Below are 23,876 nucleotides of genomic sequence, written 5' to 3'. Positions count from 1 at the left end.
CTAGTTTGGTGACATGAAATGTCATTAGATAACTCAAGCTCTGGTCAGTGATATGTTCGGATTTGCTCATTCATTCATTTCAGTTGATTAGTCAAACACAGAATGTAAAACCTGGATCTTATTGTTCAACTTAGCAGGAAGCTTAGGGCTGCCTGAAATATCCTCTGGCATCTCTGGTAACGATCTGTAAGGTTTTGCTTTGATTTCACCTTCAGGAATCATAGACTTAGAAAGCACAGGCTCAGAAAAGGCTTTTCTAAGGTTTTCACTTTCATCTCTGTTTTGCCTTATGAGTTCTTCTTCTTGGAAAATTTTCTTTATCTTCTCTAGTACCGTATTAACACAGACTGTCTATATAATAAAAAAAAAAAATTGAAAAGTAAGTTTCTTTTTAAGATATTAAACTTAACCATAAAAGTTCAATGAAATGTTTTAAAAAGCCATGCAATCTTTAATCTACACATTAAAGTTTTAAAAAGCATTTCTTTCAGGAACCCGTGGAACATGATAAATATCGGGAGTTTGAGTCCTTTTTCTAAATGTTACAATGCATAAAGAAATTTAGAACCTAGTATGTTTCAATAAAGATTTGCTTTAAATATTTTTCTCCAGTGCATTAGATAGATGTTTTACATTGCCACTCACTGATTTAATTGAACAAAGCATTTTCTTTATTCCCTGATTTAATTAAATAAAAGCATTTTCTTAAAGATGGAATTGTCCCCAAACATGTCAGTATCGCAAAATAGATTTTTTTTTTTACTCCACCCCCTTAAACTTTGCTCATACCTATGTGTGCAATTGGAAGGGCATAAACTTTTTGGTAAGAATTAGTAGGCTGGCAGAGAGCAATCATTTATAAGGAAACACTTTCCCTCAAAAAAATGTCAGCACTTGAAGGAGTGTCAAGAAAAAAAAAAAAACAGAAAAATAACTTCAAAATGTGGGAATCGTAAGAACTGTATCCTTTAAACTTATTCTGTAAGTTTACTGATGAAGATGATGATGACAACCAAGTACTTAAGGCAAGCAGCAAAAGTAATAAAATCCATGAAATTATAAGAACACTTAAATCTGTTTATTTTACCAAAGAGATGCCTCAAGGTGATCTAATAGACTATAAACACTTAGAACATTTTCTTATTTCTTACAGGGGGTACTAGAGGAAGGATTGAGGGCCTTGGCCTGAACAACCTCAATTTCCTTCTAACCTCTTCCTCCTTTCTTGCATGGCTGCTGCTATAGAATGGGAGAGTGAAGAATGTCTGATGGTTCCCTTCACTTCCTTGCAGTTAGTATGTGGCCATTGCACCCTGTTCTGTCAATGAAATAAAATATCTACTGACAAGGATGTCAGGAAGGATTTTTAAAAAAGCTTTCCTCCTATATAAAAAGAAAGACTGGTCTTTTGCTTCTACTTATCTCCCTTCTGCCTGCTTTGGATTGTGGTATGAATGTGATACCTGAGAATTAGTCAACAAATCCAAGGACTGAAAACAAACAGGACAGCAGGAAAGAGAAATACCTTGGGATCATGATGACATTGTAGATCCACTATACAAACTGGAAGCTGCCTAACTCCAGACTTCTCATTAAATAAGATATTTAAACATCCTTACCTTTTAAAGCACTGTCAGATATTTTTATTACTTGCATCTTGAGTATATCCAAATTCAGAGCTAGAAACCTTAGGTCTATCACATCTAGCTGCAAACAGCTTCATCCATTTACCCCAAATACAATCGTTTCCTACACTTCAATGCAGTGAAAAAAAAAAGTTCACAAGTCCTCTCCTCTTTGAGGCATATCTTCTTCCTGCATCTATATTTTATCTATGTCTATTCTCACCACTCGTGTTCCAGTCTCAGGATCTGGGACACAATAAAAGGACATAAAGGTCTCAATGAAGGGTCTTGATCAAAGTTAGTATCTCTCTACCTTTGCTTTTAACCTGTACCCTACCATCTTTTCTATCAATTATTCCTTGTCTCTTCAACCTCTTCCTCCTGACTGGCTCTTCCCCTGCAACCTATAATATACTCATGTGTCTTCCATCCTAAAGTTTAAAAATCCTTAACTGCTACAAATCTCATTCTGTGACCAAACCAGTATATATTCATGGTTTCCAAGAGTCTCTATTTAAAATATGAAAGGCACATAAAATAATATTATGGAAAAATTAATAAATGAGTCATATTAAATTTAAGAACTTCTGTTTTTTAAAATCACTTCAAAGAATTGAAAAGGCAAGTCAAAGAATAAAAAATCTTCCCATATATAGCCAAAAGAAAGTTTGTATCTAGAATATATTTGAAAAGTACAAATCAATACTAAAAAGACAATTCCCAACAGAAAAGTGAGGGAACTAACAAGTTCACAGAAGAGGACATCCAAATGTCCAATTATGCATGAAAAACTACTCAATCTCATTGATAACCAAGAATGTCAAAAATGGAAAAGATTATACTGTCGGTGATGATGTAGAGCAACTGGGATTCATTATCTGCTAGGATGAACTATCAAAACATTTTGGAAAACTGTTTGGCAATACCTACTAGAGATAAACACCTATATACTCTATAGTTCAGCAATTTAATTAAAATATTTACAAGAATATTCACAGCAACTTTATAATACCCAAAACTGTAAATAATCTAAATGTTCAATAGTAGAATGAATAGTGATGTATTCAAAGGAATATACACAGCAATGAAAATCAACAGATTACTGCTTTATGCTATAAATGAATAAATTTCACAATGATGTTGAGCAAAACAAAATGTTGGACAAAAGACAAATACAAAAGTACACTTATTATTATTTCATTTATATACAATTCCAAGAAAACTGGTATTAAAAATCAAAATAGTTGTTGTCTTTTTAGAAATTAGTGACTTGAGGGAAGCAAGAAAAAGACTTCCAGAATTATGGCATTGTTTGGCTTCTTGACCCTTGTGGTACGCTGATTAATAGCTTTTGTGATAATTCATCAAGGTTTGTACTTCTCTCTGTATATGCTATATTTAACAACATTTAAAGGCAAGTATAAATGATAACAGATTAAAATAACCCCTTATAATTTATAAAATCCTTTAAAGTTTTGTCATGCTTTTAAATGAACACTTTTAAATTACAGCATTTAGAACTCATGAGACACTAATATTTATGTTCCCCCAAATCATACTTTAGCCAACCCTGGCACAATAGCTGGAACAAAATAACTACAGCCGAAAAATCAAAAACAAAGTGTTTTGATTGAAAGTCTCCAAATTGTAGTGTACAAAAAAAATACTTTTAGTTAGCTAAGCAAATTAATTTTTGGTAGATTGACTTGCCTCCTCAGAAAAGTAAATTCTTAATAAAAAATTTATTTTGTTTAACACAAGAATAGCACCATGGCTTATGAATAAGTACTACATATCTTTAATATGATATAAAATAAGCATATTTATTTCTACATTCTAATAATGTTCTTACCAAATAAATTAGTGTAGCAAATGAAGCATATATTATACTAGTTAAGGCAGTCTTGGCTGGAAAGGAAATGATTTCAAACAAAGAACACTTTCTGACCTGCAAAAGCAGAAAATGATTTTCTTATGAAAATGTTTTCCATGTCACAATATTAAATTTTACAACGTTATGTAAAATGAGAAGTTTAATATTTCTAACAAAAATCATCTGCTTTATATTTATCTGGAGGTTTTTTTACCTTCTGAAACTGTTAGTTTTTATCCTTTTATAAAAAGATACTTTCTATTTTGCAAATCAAAAACTGATAAAGCTATAAAAAATCATTTGTTGACATTTTTACATTTACCAAGTGTCCTCGCTAGGGGGTGCCACTGTGCATATTAGAAAAACAGTCTTTTCTTTGTTTAAATTCATTTAATTATTCTTTACTAAATTATTCACCTCTTCAATTAAGCAAACAACAATCAAAACCCTGAACACTTCCTGCAGATTAATGACCTGCTTGAAAAGTTAATCATGAGACTGCTGAAGGGCAGCATTAACCTTAGATGATCATTAAGCTTCAGGAAATACTGTGCTCATAGCCAGCCTGCATTTCTGAAACACAGAGGTTTAGACCAATAAAAATTGGTCTCTCAAATGTCTCTAGCTTCTGGTAATAGAAAGTGTCCCTCATTTTAATATATTAGTATAATATATTCAGTTTATAGGCTGCCTCTGTTGCCTTGAGCAGGGTATGAAATGAGGACATTAGGAAAAACATTCCTTTCCCCTTCAGCAGCAGAGTGGCAGTCAGCCATGTTCTTCTGGAGAAAAAGCCAAGCCCTCAATGACTTCAACAAACTCCCAGAAGGTACAGACTGTAACTAATAAAATCGTGTAAACGCGCACACACACTAGAAAGAACAGTATGCACAGGTTCATTAAAAGTTATTTATACAACACTGGACAACTGAAACTGATAGCCATATGGGTAGGTAAATTATGCTATATCCATTCACTGGTGTGTTGCAGCCTTTTAAAAGGTGCTTCTGAAGAATCCCTGAATCATTTGATTGAACAAACACATAGCACTGTGTACCTGGTCCTGTTTTAAGTGACTGTTGCAGAGTGCTCAGTTTTTGCTTAGTGCTGCACTACCAAATGAAGAATAAAACTACCCACCGCAATTCCCCTTTTCTCTTAAGTAAGGTAAGGAATTCTGAAACGAAGAAAACTAATCAGCCTAGTAGCTAACGGGAAGCGGAGTTTCTTATTCCCTTCCTTCCAGACCTTAGCAACTCCTACATGTAGAGAAAGGTGGACCAGTTTTAGTCAGCTCTCTTCCTAAGTCATTTTGGAACCTCCCTAGAGATCCTGGCTTCTGGAAAGAGTTTCCAGGAAATGAAGCAGCTGCTGCTCTTTCCATGTTGCTAGAAGAATCAGAATGATAGCATGCCTTTGAATTCCACTATTGGCTACAAGGAGACAATAATACCAGTAAGAGAAGATACACACCAACAAAATGCCTCGTAGAAGAATAAAAGATTCATGCCTTTGTGAATTGTGAATGCATAGTGGGAGGTCCATATTCAATAATTGGTAGGCCATATACAATAAAAAAATGGTGTCTGCATGCACAAGAAATTACTCTTTCTGCTTCACTGCATTCTTCTAGGTTTGATCCTTCATCTAAAAGTAATTAAAACTGATTATTCAAAACAAATTTTGTATTTGATTTATGTTAGAGTTCTGATTAAGAAGTTTGTATATTGTCTGAGGGTCACTTTTTCACCATTTTCATGCTATTTGATAAATATATGCGATTCCTGTAACAAATCATCCCTGAAGAAAATACATTTCTTCCAAAATTTATGTGGCTACTGGCAAGTAGCCATTTCTCAGTCTTATGACTCACTTGCAATACATGTTTTTCATATTATAAAACACCCTGTTTCATTTTGGACTTGCTATAAGCAGGAGAAGAGTATGGTAAAAACTGAGATAAATAAGCAGAAATCTGGCAAATGGGAGGCATGTGTCTTGGCCTAGTTTAAAAAGTTTAAGCTTGTCGTATTAATTTCATTTTATTTGCATTCTTTAAAATGTCTTGTTATCAGTATTATGTACACTTATTTCTTTTGTGAATTTGATAATATTAACATGTAAAATATACAACTATTTGAACAGTAAAATCATTTCAGTCAGAGCTAGACTTCTCCCACATAATTTGTGTTCTGCTTTGCCCAGTAATTTTGTGTCATCTCCTAAAAGAAGTATCTGAGTTCATCTTTTTTCACTAATAATAAACTAAATCACAAAAAGCAAACTGTAATAGGTTGGAGAATTACAATACATGGCCCAACTTAATTTGTTTTCCAAAACCACAATAAAGTGGGACACCAAGGGAGTAAAAGAGAAAACTGTAACTGACTGATGAACAACAAACTGTTGCAAGAAACACTCACTGCTGTTAATCCAGAAAAGTGTTTCCTATAAGTTTGGGAAAGTTACAGGACCACTGTTGCTTAGCAACCCACAATACTCATAAGCACAGGCGAGGCTCCCAGCAGTGTATAGCAAAGACATCTATTTGACTTTGTTTATCACAGTGTTAATATCTGGTGGAGCATTGTTCTCGAATAAGCTCTCAATCAGGTGTGGACCAGTACAGTTTCAAATGTCTCAACCTCCTGGCCAAGCTGAAGAGATATGTCTTCAAGAGCCCACTGATTCTACTTTCTAGGAATTGACTATCTCCCCCAGGTTTTGAGTTATGCCAGCCAAGATAGCTTTGTATAGGCCCATGAAGGACCTCTAGAAGTTCCTGATATTTGCCAGATTTATAGTTTAGACCCCAAACTGAAGTCTACCTTAGAGGTTTAGGGACAACGAAGAAACTACTTAGATAAGCCTCTGACATTTATCCTGACATAGGAAGTACCAGTTTGCTCGGATCTGCCTAGAGCACTGGCATTTTAGAAGCTGAGGCTTTTCTTCACTTTTGCCCACTCCACAGTGCCTATACAAAGTAAAAACAGTCAGCGCTAATGCTATTATAAGGAAGATTCTATCCTAGGAAGAGCTGAACCTGTGGCTCTGCGTTGGCCCTCCAATGTCAACGACTGTGAGAACTGACGCATCTTGGCTGAAGTCAGCATTCAAGCTGATTATCTAGGTCACTGCAGCCTCTAGCAACTGCAAGCTTCACCACACCAGACAGCTTACAAGATTAAGTAGACGTCCCATGCTGTAGGTTATGGTGTTGGCGCTGGTGTTATTGAATCCACCAGGAAATTCTCTACTCAAGAGTTTGCCATTCCTGAGGTCCCATATAAAACTATCAACTACCATTTCAGCCAAGCAGAACCTGGAAGGGATTGAGAAGCAACATGACTTTGCATCCCAAAATCAGATACAAAGGAAATCTCTTAAGATGGTCAGCACAAAACACTTTACTCAGCCTCCCTGGTGGCACAAGGGGTTAAGCACCACACTATGAAACAATCCACAGCCTCTGCAGCACGAGTTCAATCCCCAGCCAGCCAGGGAGCTACCCACATGGTGCAGCAGACCTCTCCTGTCTCACCCACTGCTCCCCTCAGCAGTGTTATTTCAGTCAGTCTGCCTGTTCTGTTCCCCACTCTGTCTCTGGTGAATCCTCTCACTCCCCACATCTCTGGCCTGCACCCCAGCTCTTAATGCATAAATAAATAAATCTTTAAAAAAAATGGCTCTAACTCTCTGTGCTCATATCAAAAGCCACTGGAATCTCTTTAGATCATTTGTGTTGGTTGGGTATTTGGGTGGTTTGTATTTGGCACAACATCTTTGAATAAAGCTGAGATAAACAGGACATGCTCTGGAACTGAGCATCCAACTAAAAAGGCCTGAGTAGGTTGTCAAGGCAGCGCCTGTGATAGTGTTCAATCTCTAGTTACCCTGAAACCATTATTGTATGTTTCACCTCAGACTACATCAAAGGGCTGAAACACTATCTGAGTTATCGTCAGTGTCCTAATGAAAATGCTCCTCTATTTCAGCTTTTTTAGGGAGGCAATCCACCTGGTGTTCTCAGCTACACAATATTTGACAGAGTTTTGCAGGAACCATTTAAAGTGCTCTAGGTATTGATAGAATACACCTTTCCATTATCAGCATCCTTAGATCATTGCTGAATCAGAGTACATGAAGAGGATCTTTGACACATGCCTTCAGCTAGATTAGTCTAGCTATTTTCCCTCCCATAATTAGTTTTATAAAGTGATATCCTCCATGCACCCACAAAATATATCTCTTCACATAATAATTCCAACTTTCATCCCTTTTATATCAGCATTATCACAGAGTTCCACGGACAGGCAGCCTGATAATTCTTGAAGAAATCCATGCTGAGATCCATTTTGAATAAACTGATCTCTGTCACCATGGGAAGGCATGGCAGTGTTGTGCCAAGCCAGTGTGGCTCCTTCAAGCTATGACGGCATGGCTGACTTCATGCTCAGGTACCATGGATACACCACATCACCGACCAATCCACTGACTACCCCCCCACATCCCACACACACCTCAGACATTATTGCTCCTGTGACTTCCCAGGCCATTGTCTTCACTAGTCAGCTTCTATTGACATTTTTTCAATAGTCCTTAGTGAGGACTAAGCCTTTCAGATTTGAGATGCTTTTTCCATCCTTGCTACAAGTTAGTTTTCTCTCAGTGGCATCTGATTCTCGACCCAGCCAATACATATTACTAATCATACTTAACCCTCAGGGACCCTGGAACTTCTGACCTCAGACGGGCCCCACTCCAGCCATATGACAATACTTACATTCCCTAAATAAGTCATATTTTCTCTCTCCTCAGTATTTAAGACACCATTCTCTTCTTGGAATGATGCTACTTCTTCATCAAGCTAATTTCTCTTCCTTTAATTCTGATATCCAACAGTGTATCTTCTACAAGTTACAATATGAGTCCATGCTGACTACTCTTTGGAATTATATGCTCCTTCTTGATGCCACCATTGTACACTTTGAACTCTTCAATCTTGAATATCCTACACTCTGCTGACATTGCTTACTTATAAGACATCTAGAATCCCTCCTACTTACACTAGTGGTTTTACATGTCAGGTTTTCAATAAATATTTATTGAGTGAATTAAAAAAAAACCTACACTTCCCAAATTAATTTAGCTATATTAAAATACATAAAAGAAGATATTAAAAACATCTAGTTCCATTAAGATGGCAAACCTAACTCATGTGGAACCCCTCACAAATACAAAAAATTGAAATTTTATATAAAATCAAACTTCAAAAATTTAATATAAGACTGAGTTTCAAAGAGAAAAAGAGACAGAGAGAGGATCATGCTAAGCAAAATAGGTGAGAGACAAATACAAGGTGATTTACTCATGGAATATAAAGAAACAAAGAAAAAGAACAGACAACTCACCAAAACAATCCCTAGAAAGGTGACTGCACAATTGAGGCTATGAAAGGGGAAGGGAAGCCTAATGGACTGTGAGGGAGGATTATGGGGGATTTGGTGGTGGGTGTGATGTGGTAGCATACACATGAAAAGGTGTGAATGTATACCCCCAAATCATATACAGTGTTGTAACCCAACATTGCCTAAAAATAATCCAATTTTAAAAGTAAACTAAAAGGCGGGGGAGTGGGGGACGGGGAGGGAAGGAAGAAAGACAAATCCCCTCTGCCCTTAACAATGAAGGAACTAAAACAGCAGAAACTGCGTATGAGCTTATGTCCCACAAACTCTAGGGATGTTATGGGACCAATAAAATAATAAAAAGGCTGGATGCACATAAGGTAAGGATTAGGCTTTGCAAAACTACCAATTTAGTGAAAGTGGGGCTGGAAAAGCTGCACTGGCCAGACCAGGAAGAAGATGAGGAGGCTGATTTCCACCTAGGGCTGGAACTGAATCAAGAGAGATCAAACCTCTCAACTTGCACCACGGAAAGAGACCTGAATTTACCCTGTTAGTGTGATGCAGGAAAACCCAAGTTGAAAATGTTACTTTAAGGCCTGGTCCCAGCTTGCTGATATTCCCGGAGCATAAAATTCCCCTCTAGAGGGACAGTTCCACCTCTAAGGCCAGAATGCATTTTTATTTTTTAAGAAATCCCTGTTGAAGAAATTGGTCTTGTTAGGGATAAAAGGAAACACAAATTCAGCTGCAAAGATAATTTTTCTGCCACTGAACGTTTATGAGTGTTGGAGATATTCTTTCATTCTTGTCAGAAGTGGGCCTTCTAATGAGGACAGAGTTGAATGTCCACAGCAAACAGCTGTGGAAACTAGAGAAGGTATTTTCCTCGGGAGAGATCTAAAGATGTACCGTCCAAGATGTTGTCACAGGGCACTAACAATAAAACCTTCATCATCCTCTCCAGAGACAATTACTTATATTCAGGATAATAATATTCTCTCTCTCGTTCTTTCATCTTTCTCTCATCACATCATCTTGCCCTATGGGAGTTCAGGCACAGGGAACTGACACATGATATTGCTCTGCTGCTTCCTTTGCCCTGAGTAATAAACAAATCTGTGCCTCAGACTTAAGGATTGTGTTAATATAACTTTAACAGATTAATTTATTGACTTGTAACAAGTGCAAAATCTTAGATCCTTTACTGTTTTGACTTAGCCAAGGAGCAAAACAGGATGACTTTGAATAATATAATGGGCAGTGTCTTTAAATATGATATCACAATAAATACAGAAATCATTTTCAAAGGGCATTTTTTTTATCGACTATCTATAAACTATGGTTTTAACAATCCAAAGAAAGAAAAACTAGGCAAAAATCTAGACCCAGAAAGATATTGCAGTGAGAATTTAAGACAATATAATTTAGCTGTGTTTCTTTTTGATCATTTAAAAAACAGGAATAAAGTTTATAGTGCTTAGAGAATCAAGTGTTTAACAAATGAAATACTTTTTACTTCACAGACATCAGGTGTTATTAGGGAGCCTTTTTATAGTACTGTTTTCAGACAATAGTTGAAATATTTGATGATTTTTGAAAATGTCAAAATCTTTGATTAAAGAGATTCCTGGGTGAAAGGTATTTTGTTCCTTTTAGCTCTCCATCATTCATTTTCTCACCTTCTCAAAACCACTGAGACTTTTATTTGAGAATCATCTTTTTCTCAGTCTCAAGTCATGTGGTCTGCATGGGGTTCCCACCTCAACTTCAGGGATGAAGCAGATAATAGAGTCCTGGGTCAATTAGGACATGCAATTTTCCTCGTTTAGAACTAAGCCATTCCTAAGACTAAACCTCAGGACTTAGCCAGGAATGCTGGGGGAAGGACTCTCATTCTTCTATAATTGACCCTGAAAGGATGAGCCTCGGGAACAGCTGCAAGTCATCTTGTGACCATGAGCAAAGCAGGTCTAAGAATGGAGCCAGCTTAGGGAAAGCAGAGCCAGGAGATGGAAAGGAAGAGAAACAAGATACTGAAGGTATCGTTTGAGGACCTATATCCAGCAAGGTCTGAAACCATACCAACGCTGAATTGTTGGAGTACATGAATAAATACGTCTCATTTTTGGCTTAATGGAGTTTTGAGCAAGGTTTTCTTTCCCATCAGCAAAACAGTTGAAATATTTGAAAAGGCCAGATTTTAAACCCCAGTTCTATCCCATAAAGTTTAGGGGAAAAATGGTACTAAAAAAGTTTTAAGAGCTACTGTTCTTAAAATGGAACAGAGTATCAGAAAAACAACATAGAACATATAATTTGAAATATACCTAGATGTTGATGGGTCTATGGAAATAGAATATATGAAATATATGATACAGTTAAATATATGTACCATATAGTTCAATATAATAAGGTAGGAAAAAAATCCACATCACTTCTTTCAGATTTAGTTAAGCTAAAAAATATAGTATACTGAAATAAGACCATTCATTGTTCTTACTCAATTATTTTTATCTCATATATCAGACAACCAAATGTGATACATTTTTATTTTTCAAATCATCTTGAAATTTCAAAACAGTTCCATAAAAATGGTTAATAAATTATGTAAATATAATATTCACTTACCCGCATGTTATATAGGGGTTGTTTGGGTGTATTAACTTCCCTCAGTAGACGATGAGAAATCTTCCTTAATTCGAAAAGTCTACAAGCAAGCTGAGGTTCCAGAAGTTTGGCCACTGATTTGGAGGAACTTGATATGGTATATAATCCTTGAATTAATGTTCCTTGGTTGATCTTGGCTAAAGCAAAAGCCATTCTGACTTTAGATGTTTTTCGCAAGGGTTCTTTTTTCTGGAAAATAAACCTCTGAAAAGTGACTGGTGTATGATTCTCTAATGCATTACAGTAGACCCTCACTTTCTAATTTTTTCTACAGTCATGATTTCATAGAGACAATGGCATAATGTGAACCCGGTAATATCTTGATATTACATAATTTGTTCTATGATGGCATCATCTGAAATTTTCAGCACATAATTAAGCTTACAATAAAACTGAATTTCATTCTATTTATGTTAAAAAGATGAAATTAGGGCCTCCCCGGTGGCGCAGCAGTTGAGTGCTGGGTTGCAAAGCTGCCCGAAGCCTCTGCAGCGCCGGTTCCATCCCGGCTGCTCCCCGGCCACCGGAGGAGGGTCCCACATGGCGTGCAGACCTTTCCTGCCGCCCGCTGCTCCCCTCAGCAGTGTACTTCGGTCCTTCTGCCTGCTCTGCTCCCCGCTCTGGCTCTGGTGAATTCTCTCACCCTCCCGCGCTTCTGACTGTACCCAGTGCATGTACAAACAAACAAACGAATAAATAAATAAATAAATAAATAAATAAATAAATAAATAAATAAATAAATACATGCCTCTTTAAAAAAAAAAGATGAAATTAAAAACAAGTTGGAAAAGGTTATTTCAAAATCACTTAGAGTTTGCTAATGGAGGGGATGGGAAAAATCAAATTCTCATACCAACTCACTTTTATACCATTATCATGCTTTTTTATAATTTCTTGTTTCAACTTAATTGACATTTTCTTTTTAATATGCTTTTTAGTATCCATGCATGGCTACAGTTTAGCACAATGTTTTTATGCAATTCAAAAACCATTTGTTTGAAAGGATACATAAAAACAAAAATTCTATACTTAAAAAAAAAACATGGACCTATGTGACAAAAGCTCTCAGTCAGACAAATATACTCTGAATAGCTCAGATACTAAGTTATACAAATGTCTCATCCACAAATGCCCACCCACATTGTCTGGTTGCCAGCTATTGTAATATGAACATTAAATTGCAAAGGGGGTTATATTTTAATAGGAAGAAACCATTATAAAATGATTTGATCGTATGGTGCCAATAGTAAAGTGGGAATCTACTGTACTAAAATCTACTTTGGGCAGAGATAATTACCACACACTGCATTGTGTGATCCTGCACACAACATTCAGTGTCCAATAATTATATCCCACACCCATGTACATAAATCTTTATATGAATATATGCTCTTGTCCTTAGACTAAATATCCAGAATCTAACTTACAAGTTCTAAAGATAATTTTTTTTAAGCTCTGGGGTTTTTTATTTATTTTTATAAATTCTTTCAAATGTAAACAGATCTTTTCAAATATTACTCAATGTTTGAATTATTCAGACATAATTCTTATTGAAAACTGTTACACATATTTTCCCAGTTTACATTTGTAGGGTCAGGACTGGACACAGTGCAGGTTTTCTGATCCAGCAGACCGGGTGAAGGAGTCAGAGTCCTCAGTGGTTTTTTGCATGTCTTTTATTGGGGTTCACCAGGCATATGGCAGGCAGGCCTTCTCTCCTTCTGCTTCTTTGCTTCTCTTTCGGCTGCTATTCGTTCTTTGCTTCTCCTGGTGCTCCCGTGACGCCGCCCTTAAAAGCAGTCTTAGCGCAGGTGTACCCACTTCAGGTGCCCACCATCAGGCATGCATTCAGGATCACAGGGTTCCCTCATCTATACTAATGACGGGAGGGCAGAAAAGCCTGACATTTTTTCCTTACCCTACAGTCCACCCCCTCAGGGTTTTCTGCCATACAATCTACATATACACAATTTTCTTAGCAAACATAAACAATGCAGCCATGGCCCACAAAAGCAAATACATCACAATATAACAACAAAATACAACAGAACACAAATAAGTCCAGGCAGGGCCCCAACCTAGTGCAAAAGACAATTATTGGTACCAGCAGATGAGCCACCAAATCTGCTGTCGAAGGCACTGCTCATACGAGGGAGGGGAACACTTGCAGCATCTACTGTAACACGCCAGGCTTCCTGACCTTCTCTAGCTGTAGTCTTGGCTACAAGCCACACACCGCATTCCCCCCCCCCCCACCCCGCCCCAGGATGCACTAGCTCTGGGATTGGAGATTCTATACTGTTGGGGGTAATCACCAACCCTCAGGGTTTCTGTCTGCAGTCACTCCAACATTCAGCTTTCATAGCCACCAATGCGACTCACAGACCCCTGCATTCAGGCCAACCCACTGCACAAGCACACGGGTCGGGGATCCAAGCTCTACATTTGGCTTGGGCTCCACCCCAAGCCACGTTCCCCACCCGTCCCCCAAGGACAGGTTCCTCAGCTCCTCACCCTCACTCGACAACAAGCAGGGCATCACCCATAGGTGATTTTACGAGACTCACTGGCCTTCAGCATACTCAGGCTGCTTAACAGCCGCTCAGGGCTTCTCAACTTAGCATCAGCACCAGCTTTTGCCTTCTCAGTTGGCTTTTCTCCTCCACCTGGCTGCTGGGCATACACAGGCTGCTTTTGGCCATCAAGGCCCACTGGCCACCCCCAGATTCTCAAAAAAACATAAACTGCCAAGGTCCTCCACCTTCTGGCGGGATTGTCAGTCCAAATTCATTAGTCCAAGTCCGTTGGCCTCTCCCTGCATCAGCACTGGCGAGCTCCGAATCGTGGTCCTCTCTTCCGACGATTCTTGCTGCCTCAGGCGTCGTTGGCTGGTCCTCTCGGGCGTCTCCTCCTCCAGGTGAGGTCTCATCCCACAGCTCCCGGATGGTGTCCACCTTCTGTGCCGCCATGGCTCCTCCAGAGTCGTCACAGGCAAACAGTCTGTTACTCCTCAGTCTCTCCAGGTCTTCGGAGGGCTCCATACCCGTCTGCATGGATCATCCTGCCAACTTACGCCAATTGTAGGGCAGGAATGACACTGAGCAGGTTTTCTAGGATCCCATGCAGACCAGGTAAAGGAGTCAGAGTCCTCAGTGGTTTTTTGCAGGTCTTTTATTGGGGTTCACCAGGCATATGGCAGGCAGGGGTGCTGGGGGGCCGGGAGGCTGGCAGGCCTCCCAGCCCCCAGCATGTCTTCACTCTATCTGGGCTCTCTGGCGTTCTCTGCTTCTGCTTCTTTGCTTCTCTCTCGGCTTCTCTTTTGGCTGCTGTTCGTTCTTGGCTTCTCCTGGTGTCCCCGTGACACCACCCTTAAAAGCACAGTCTTAGTGCAGGTGTACCCACTTCAGGTGCCCGCCATCAGGCATGCATTCAGGATCACAGGGTTCCCTCATCTATCCTGATGGCGGGAGGGCAGAAAAGCCTGACATTTTTCCTTACCCTACAACATTATAATTTTTTTTTAATTTATACAAGAACCGGGGTACAGGCCAGATACATGGGAGGGTGAGAGGATTCATCAGAGACAGAGTGGAGAACAGACCAGGCAGACTGACGAAATATAGTGCTGAGGGGAGCAGCAGGAAAGGCAGGAGAGGTCTGCCACGCCATGTGGGATTCTCGCCGGCTGGCCGGGATAGAACCCGTGCTGCAGAGGCTGCGGACAGCTTCACAGTGTGGCGCTCAACCGCCTGCGCCAACAGGGATGCCCTATATTATAAAATTTTAATGAGCTATAACATATATACATAATACATACATGTGCATCATATATAATTAAAATCAAATACCCTATATACTAACCAACAAACTTAACTGTTACTTCAAAAACACCTATGAACATTCTGATAGAAAAAACTTGTATTATTACCAAAACAGATGTGTAAGGGCAGGACTGGACACAGTGCAGGTTTTCTAGGATCCAGCAGACCGGGTAAAGGAGGAGTCAGAGTCCTCAGTGGTTTTTTGCAGGTGTTTTATTGGGATTACCAGGTACACAGCAGGCAGGGATGCTGGGGGGCCAGGATGCTGGCAGGCCTCCCAGCCCCCAGCAAGTCTTCACTCTATCTGGGCTCTCCGGCGTTCTCTGCTTCTCTCTCGGCTTCTGCTACTTCTTTCTCGGCTTCTCTTTCAGCTTCTCCTGGCGTCCCCGTGACGCCGCCCTTAAAAGCAGAGTCTCAGCCCAGGTGAATCCCATCTACCTATGCCCACACCCTACTCCAGGTGCCCGCCATCAGGCATGCATTCAGGACCGCAAGGATCCATCATCTATGCTGATGGCGGGAGGGCAGAAAAGCCTGACATTTTTCCTTACCCTACAACATGACATGGAGTTCTTTCTCTGTCCATAGAAAGTGAACCACAGGGAAATTACTTACAATGTGGTTAGACTGCATTCCTGGCAAGAGACAAGTATAGTTCCCATTATTCATTTAAGTAACTTTATGGGCTATTGCTGGCTTTTTAGTATATACCTTGGGGGGAAGTACTTGTTAATACCAATATACAACTTTGAATCTCTCTTGATTGATTGATTCCAAAAAATGTAAGCACAAAACATCTCTTAAATGTTAAATGGATTTTTTGTCTACAATAAACATCATATATTTGTCTGAGAACGAATGTGCTGGAGATTCAAAACATCTCAACATTTATCCTGAAGTAATTTTATGATTGCTATTTTTCTTTTTTGTCATCAAAGTTAAGTACTTCTCTTACTGTTCAACATTTGTCATTGGAAATAAGCAAAAGCTGTTAAAGGCTGTCAATGAGTATATATTTCTGCAGCATCTGGTGTCCTGTTGTGGTTGAATCTGTTAACATTACTGGAAAAGTCCCATTAGCCCACCTGTGGTTTCAATTCTCCTCACCAATGCCCTAAGTCAAGAATGCAATCTAAGTACTGGGCTGCTACAATTGCTACAATTTCCAATCCACTTTAGAGCACAGCAGCTCTTACGAGCAATACTATGGAAGGCAGAAGCAGCAGAAGATCACACAGGTACAATCACTGACATCATTATGGACTCTGGTTGCAAGCACAGGGGAAGAGAAACTGCCTTGTCTGCAGTCTCCAGAGCTCCTCCTGCACAGATTCAGTTTCATTAGTGACCTTATGTTTGTTGCACTAAGGTCTCCTTCTCCCAAACCTTTCTCAAAGATGGAGCAGCTAGAATAACTTTGGTTTCAATTCTGATTACAATTTACTGTCTTTTCTCTCATTATAATTTGTCAATGTAAGGGAAGGGCCACACTCAGAGCAGGAGCAGGCTGTGTGTGTGCAGTTTCACCTTTGCTGGAAACTGTCTGACTGGCAGCATTCTGGGGTCCCTTTATTTTTGTGATTGTAAAGTATTAAATACATCCTACGGTTTCCCACTCCTTATTTTAAAAGTTTCTTTATAAACTCTTGGCCATCTGTATATGTTGGCCTGGATTTACTGATTTACATGAGTACTTCTACTAAGCAATCTAGATTCATTCCCTAAACACTACATTAAATTGATTCACTCAACTTTTCCCTTTTACAAAATTGTCTTTCTAAAATTTTATCCCCTCATCTAGAGAAATCATCCTATTGTAACTGATAATTGTTAATAAAATTCTCCTATTGGGTTAATAAAACTCTATTGGGTTCATTTATTACAGTCAATATTATTTTAAAAATTCAAGTGTGCATTACAGTAATGATTTAGCACACTTTGTATTCCTTCCTCTCTTAATCTTGTCCATTCATGGCTTTTCCCAATAGACTCAACCTATTCCTAATATCTTTTTTCTTTTAATGCTCAAATGTTATAATTTCACAACTATGCTTTCATTCATAGTTTTAAAAATGCTTTCTTTTTTTCATACTTTCCTAGATACCTGTGGAAGAATTACTACTTCTGACAAAATTACTTTCTGACCCCCTTTATTTTTCCTACTACTAAGCATGGAATCAGCTTCTTCTCAAGAAGACCATTATTGTTTTTATGAAGAACAGTTTGAGAAACCAAATGTGCACACCAGGCATATTCAGCAGGTTTTTGTGGCTCTAGAAATAAGAAGATAAAGACAGAGGAAAGGCTTCTTACATTCCCTTACACATAGGATGAGATGACTTTTTTAAAAAAAATTGTAATGATCATTCCAATTCACTCTTACCTTCAGTGAGTTACTTTTAAATTACCTAGTAGAATATTTCTAAATATTTTTCCCTTTTTTGAGCTACTAGTATTTCCCTTTTGTCTACTATCTATGCTGTGTATTTTCTTATCAGCCCATGTGTACAAGTTTAATATTGATACAAAACAGTAAGCCCACATTTCTTTTCTTTCTTTTTTTTTTTTTTTTGACACTTGGCTTAAGCATCCTGGATTTGGTTGTACAGTGCATAAAATCAGATTATTCTTTTTATCATTGTCATCATCTGAGCAGATCACCAAATGCCAGAAAAGAAATTTCAACTCCCTATCACCCAACACCACCTCAGAAACACACAAAATTACTTAAAGACCATTTACCAGTCACCAAAAGAAATTTAGCATCAGTTAATCAGATTGGTTCTAGAATCCTCCATATTTTCCTATATTAGCACCATTCTTTGAATATATATCCTGCTTTCCTTTTTATTTTCTTTTTTTCAAGAGCCACGCCTATTTCTTTATCATCAGCAGTTTTAATGCTAAACTCCAATTTCTATTTCATCAGCTTTTACTAACCTACATCTATAAAACCAGCCTATCAGCAAATTTTATTCAATTCTTTCTCTGAGTTGTTCTGGAATCTAACCACTTGTCTAACCCCACTATCAACATCCAGTTCATTTCATTCAGTTACCATCATCACCTCATCTCCAAACTAGCAAATCAGCTTCCTCTGTGCTCTCTCTGCTTGCACCCCTGCCTATTTTCATTCTATCCCTCAACACATCAGCTGGCAATATTCATAAAATATATATCAAAGCTTATCATGTTTTTCTGCTCAAATGCTTCAGGGCCTCCCTAGTACTTAGCATAAAGCCAAAGGACATACAATAATCTATATTCCCTACAAGAGCTGTCTCTTCCTTACCTCTTTGGCCTCCTCTTTTTCTCTCTCCCTTTCGCTCTTCACAAGTTGTTGCCCCTGTCAGCTATACTGCCTTTTGGGGGGCATTGCACTAGTTATGCCTGTCCAGTCCTCAAGGAATCCCTCACTCCAAGTCTTTTTTTTTTAAGATTTATTTATTTATGCATACAAGAGCTGGGGTACAGGACAAGATGGGGGTGTGTGTGTGAGAGGATTCACCAGAGACAGAGTGGGGAGCAGAACAGGTGGATCTACTGAAATACACTGCTGAGGCGAGCAGCGGGCGAGGCAGGAGAGGTCTGCTGAGCAATGTGGGTTGCTCCCTGGCCAGTCGGGGATCGAACTCATGCTGCAGAGGCTGCAGACAGCTTCACAGTGTGGTGCCCAACCCCCTGCGCCACCAGGGAGGCCCTCCCTTCAAGTCTTAACTCGAGAATTCCTTTCTCACTAAGACTGCCTTGGTTGCCCTACCTGAAGAATTGATTGTTGTTCCCATCTCTACCCCACCCTCATACCCCTTCTCTCCTATAATTTTCTTCTTGAGACTTAAGATCACCATTAACATAATATATAGTTATTTCCCTTGCTTATTGTTTTCATATTTGATCAATGAGAGTGGTATTTCTATTCATTTGTTTCATTGATCTTTCCTCAGTGCCTGGAATAATGGCTGGCATATATTTGGTGCTCTGTAAATATTTGTTAATGTGAATGAATGAAGATTATTAGAAATACATAACAAATAATATTGAGAAAATGTCAGTGAATATATACCAAATATTACATTGGAAACCTCCCAGAAGACTTTCCGTGCACAATGCACTAATTTCTACATCAATGACAGTGCCCGACAAGAAACACTCACCGAAGACAAAAATATAATTGAATTATAGAACATTCTAGTTCAGTCCTACTTTCATTATATTTAGAAACCCTAACACCAATACAAATCACTTCCAGATGTCACTGGGTGTACCCCAGAAGTTTTTTTTTTTTTTTTTTTTTTTTTTTAAGATTTATTTTTATACAAGAGCTGAGATACAGGCCAGAGGCACAGGAGGGTGAGAGAGTTCACCAGAGACAGAGCGGGGAGGATAACAGTCAGACAACCGAAATACACTGCTGAGAGGAGCAGCAGGCATGACAGGAGAGGTCTGCTACGCCATGTGGGAATCTCCCTGGCTGGCCGGGAATCGAGCCCACGCTGCAGAGACTGCAGACAACTTCACAGCGCTGCACTCAACTTGCTGTGCCACAGGGGAGGCCTACCCCAGCAGTTTTTGCCCCACATTAAAAGCAAAGCATAGAGGGTCCTCCCTGATGGTGCAAGGGGTTAAGCACAGCGCTGTGAAGCTTTCTGCAGCCTCGGCAGCACGAATTCGATCGCCAGCAGGCCAGGGAGCTACCCACACGGCACGGCAGGCCTCTCCTGTCTCGCCCGCTGCTCCCCTCAGCAGTGTTTTCCGTCAGTCTGCCTGTTCGTTCCCCACTCTGTCTCTGGTGATTCCTCTCACCCCCCACACCTCTGGCCTGTGCCCCAGTTCTTGTATGCATAAATAAATAAATCTTAAAAAAAAAAAAAGCAAAGCATAGAGAAGTCAGAAAAGTATATCCATAGATGTAAAAAGCCATTCTTGCAGGATTCAAATATTTTTTGTCTACAACTCCCAATGTTGTGATATATGTTAAGGGCAAGATAATTACAGAATAAAACATGTTTTATAATTCAAACCTACAAAATGATCCATTTATCACAGAAGATTCTCTCATTGAAATGAAGATCTGAATTGATTTCCCTAAGTGTAGTATGCACTTTTGTTCAGATTTAAAGATTTTAATATTTTAAAGTCCTTATTTGGACATGATTTGTAAATTACAAATATAAATCTTTAAAAACTTCTTCTTACTAAAGGAAGTGGTTATTGGGGCCTGGGCTAGATGGGAGTGAGTAGAAAGTACAGAACCTCAAAAGCCACAAACTAGAGTTCAGACATTTAAAATTAACTTTCTCCAGACTCAGAAAGAAAATTCCCTTCAAAATATTCAGCCATGAAAAACTATTTAATAGCCTTTCTTCTGGTATATTCCTCTATAAAAATTCCATCCTTTTCTCCCTTGAAATGTGTATTTTTTTAACGTCAGGCTAGCAAGACGGTGCCTTCCTAAACAAATGCCTATATAAAAAAATATTTAAACACTATTCATAAAATTTAGACATTTAAAATAGAACCCAATTAGTAAAGCCCTCTAAATATTCTTAAAACCATTTCTTTCAGTATTATTGGGAACCATGGATCATCCAGGAAATAATAAACTTTACAGTATTTTACTATCTAACCTTTTAAAAACAATCTAGTTAACAACTTTGCATTAGAATTTTTTTCTGAATAATTTTTTAAGAGTAACTGCAATGTTTTATAATATTCCCTAACTAATCAAGTTTCTTGCCAATTTCAGCAACACATTCTTCAAAGTAAATAGTGTAAAAGAACCAATGTAAGTATTTTGAAAATGAGAAATAAAGTAACTTTATATTTATACTCTCCTGTAAGTGAGTAAATTCTTACAGGTCCATGATTTGGGAAGATAGGAAGCAAAGGAACTCAGAGTTCTTTCTTTGGGGTCAGAATATCAATCTATTTCACCATAAACTATGGCTTCAGTTTGATAAATGAGAGAATAGGAAGAGATGAAGGGAGTTGTAAAGGAAATTTGCATTGATTTGATTAAATAAAACATTGGTTTCTCTCATGTTTGCAACGTGGAAGAATCACAACTTGGAAGGGTCAATAAGGTTTCCATGCCCATTTCTGGCTTCCTAGGATTCATCTTGTGGCTTTCTCAATAATTACTGCCATCACTGTGCTGTCCTTAACAGTTTTCCACTACACCAAGCACAGTCACCTCTTTCCTTACTCCCTTACAGCAAAACCAAGAAAAGTTTTCGATGTTTCCAACCACTTTATACCAAGGAAAAGGAATGCAAAATGGAGAAGAAGCAAGTAGATCCTAAATCCAAGATATGGAATCACAAAATCTCATTTGCCCTCTGCAGATTTTAAGCCTTTCCCTGTTCTGCTTAAGTGACCATCATGTAGATTTTTACATTTACATAAGTAAATATTAAGTAAACAACATTGCAATTGTGCCTGAGAGTTCCATATCTCCAATCTGATTGGCACAGTGATAATCTTTAAACTTTATCCATCTGACTTCCTTGTCCACAATCTGCCTGCTTTCCATAGACACCTCCCAATGAGTGAATCTTGAAATACTTTCCTACACTTCAGACACTTATCTCAAAATCAAGCATTCAATTATTGGTATAATACTAAAAATACAATATCCTCATTGCAATATTTCCAAAGTTATGAAATCACATTACCTGATTGGACTGTGATGATTTTAGGATGGTAGGGAAGTCATCTTTAAACTCATCTACAAGGTCCATGATTACTTTCTGGAGTCCCTCAACTAAGATAAAAAGAAGTAAGAGCTGGGTCATGCTTAACTAAGGGGAAATGCTTAATTAAAAATGTTCCTTAAGAACAATTCAAGAGTGTGGAACACTGGATCCAACTTCTAGGTAGCTGGAAAAGCAAACGCTAGGGCGTATTTATTCCCACTTGTTTCCCACACCCACATCCCCCTCTACCACAAGATTATGTATACTTCTTCCAGAAAAGTTCTTCAACACCTGCCCGCATATCCACCCAACAGGTTTGATTGGCATGATGAGCTCCTGCTTGGGTTCCTGGTGCTTGGCAAGCTCACAGGCAGGGCAATGCTTGTCCTACTCCGCCATTAGTGAGGGATAAGGACAGCCTTCCACTCCGAAAAGCAGACAAGGACAGAACCTGCAACTCACTGCTGGAATTCTTTGTTACTGCACAATGGGCCTCTAAGAACTTGTTACAGAATCCTCTGAATCACTCTGGCAGTGAGAGGAGGAAGAGTGTGTTTGAAGGTCCACAGGAGGGGAAAAGGGATGGAAAATGAACCACATGAAGGAGTTCTGCAATATAAATTGAATTTGTCCTAATTTCTGCAGTGATACCTCAATTAATAGATCACTTGAGAACAAAGCTCCCTTTGAAAAGAGTTGGCATATGTTTTAAAAGAAATGGGATGCCAAGTGAAAAAGAAACATGAGCAGTTAATTCAGAAAGACTTCTGAACAGAATGGTTTTCCTTCACCCAAATGAGGATCACTAGGTTAAACCCAGGCAAAACTGCAAAGTCTTTGTCTTCTTTAAAATATCAACCTTTTCTTTATATTTCTTGCTCCTAGTATTGTCCTATTTCAGATGACCATTATTTCCCCATTATCAAACTGGAGAAGAATTTCCTGTCATGTAGACTTATCTAACTACCTCACTGTATTCTAGTATGAGTTAAGAGTTGCTTAATTCAAATCCCATTTTAATTTGAAGCTTCTGTATTAATTACAGCTAGGTCATTCTCTTCATCAAGCACAGAGCCGCGGCTGCTTGAGGTCTATTCATGGGAACTGTTTGGGAAAGAAATATTCATCAGCAGATTTCTTCTAGCATGTGAGACCTACAAGATCCTGCTTTTGACATTGTCCTTGGTCCTACTCTGACCCCCCACACCATAACAACCTCTCCTACCCTTAACAGACTCTGCTTCCTCCAGCCTGACCCCAATGCTTAAGATAAATATGCCTGAACATTTAAAAGTACAAGCCACTGCCAGAAAGAAAATCTTATTACACCCTGATGGACAAACACACTGGGAGTCTGTATGATGACAAAATCCTTTAATTGTCATATTAATATACATGGCAATCAGAGTCTACCTCGGATCAGCACCTTATAGACTCTTCTCTCTCTGTGTTTGTCCACTAATCTCTTGTATTTTCTACTTTTTCAGTATCATTGGGGGACAGGAGGGAGATAATTGCATCTCTACTTTTTCCATGTCCATAGCACTAATTTTATTATCTTATTTAGCTGTATTCACTAGCACTTCCAAAACAATGTTGAATAATAATGATTACAGCAGAATACCACCTTGTCCCTGTTTTCAAATAAAATGGCTTCAATATTTTACAGTTCACCAAAAAACAATAGCAAATATTACTTTAAACAATCTTTAGCATATTTAGTTTCCTTCTATACCCAATTTGGTCTTATATATTTTTTACTGGGAATGACTGTTGAATAT

General features: G+C 38.5%; 1 protein-coding gene across 1 annotated transcript; it reads right to left on the bottom strand.

Moving 5' to 3' along the window:
* Window positions 1-87: 87 nt before the first annotated feature.
* On the bottom strand, window positions 88-22,422 carry SPATA9 (spermatogenesis associated 9; the record flags this gene model as incomplete). The annotated part of the gene is made up of 5 exons (XM_084232870.1): window positions 88-351; window positions 3,478-3,573; window positions 11,541-11,768; window positions 22,075-22,163; window positions 22,362-22,422. The coding sequence occupies 5 exons, from the start codon at window positions 22,420-22,422 to the stop codon at window positions 88-90; spliced, it is 738 nt and encodes a 245-aa protein (XP_084088996.1).
* Between the last annotated feature and the right edge of the window lie 1,454 nt (window positions 22,423-23,876).

This window comes from Talpa europaea (genome assembly GCF_964194135.1).
Source record: "Talpa europaea genome assembly, chromosome: 5".
In the NCBI taxonomy this organism is placed as follows: domain Eukaryota; kingdom Metazoa; phylum Chordata; class Mammalia; order Eulipotyphla; family Talpidae; genus Talpa; species Talpa europaea.
The sequence above is the reverse complement of the archived record's forward strand: the minus strand, read 5'-3'. Positions and strand labels throughout refer to the sequence as shown.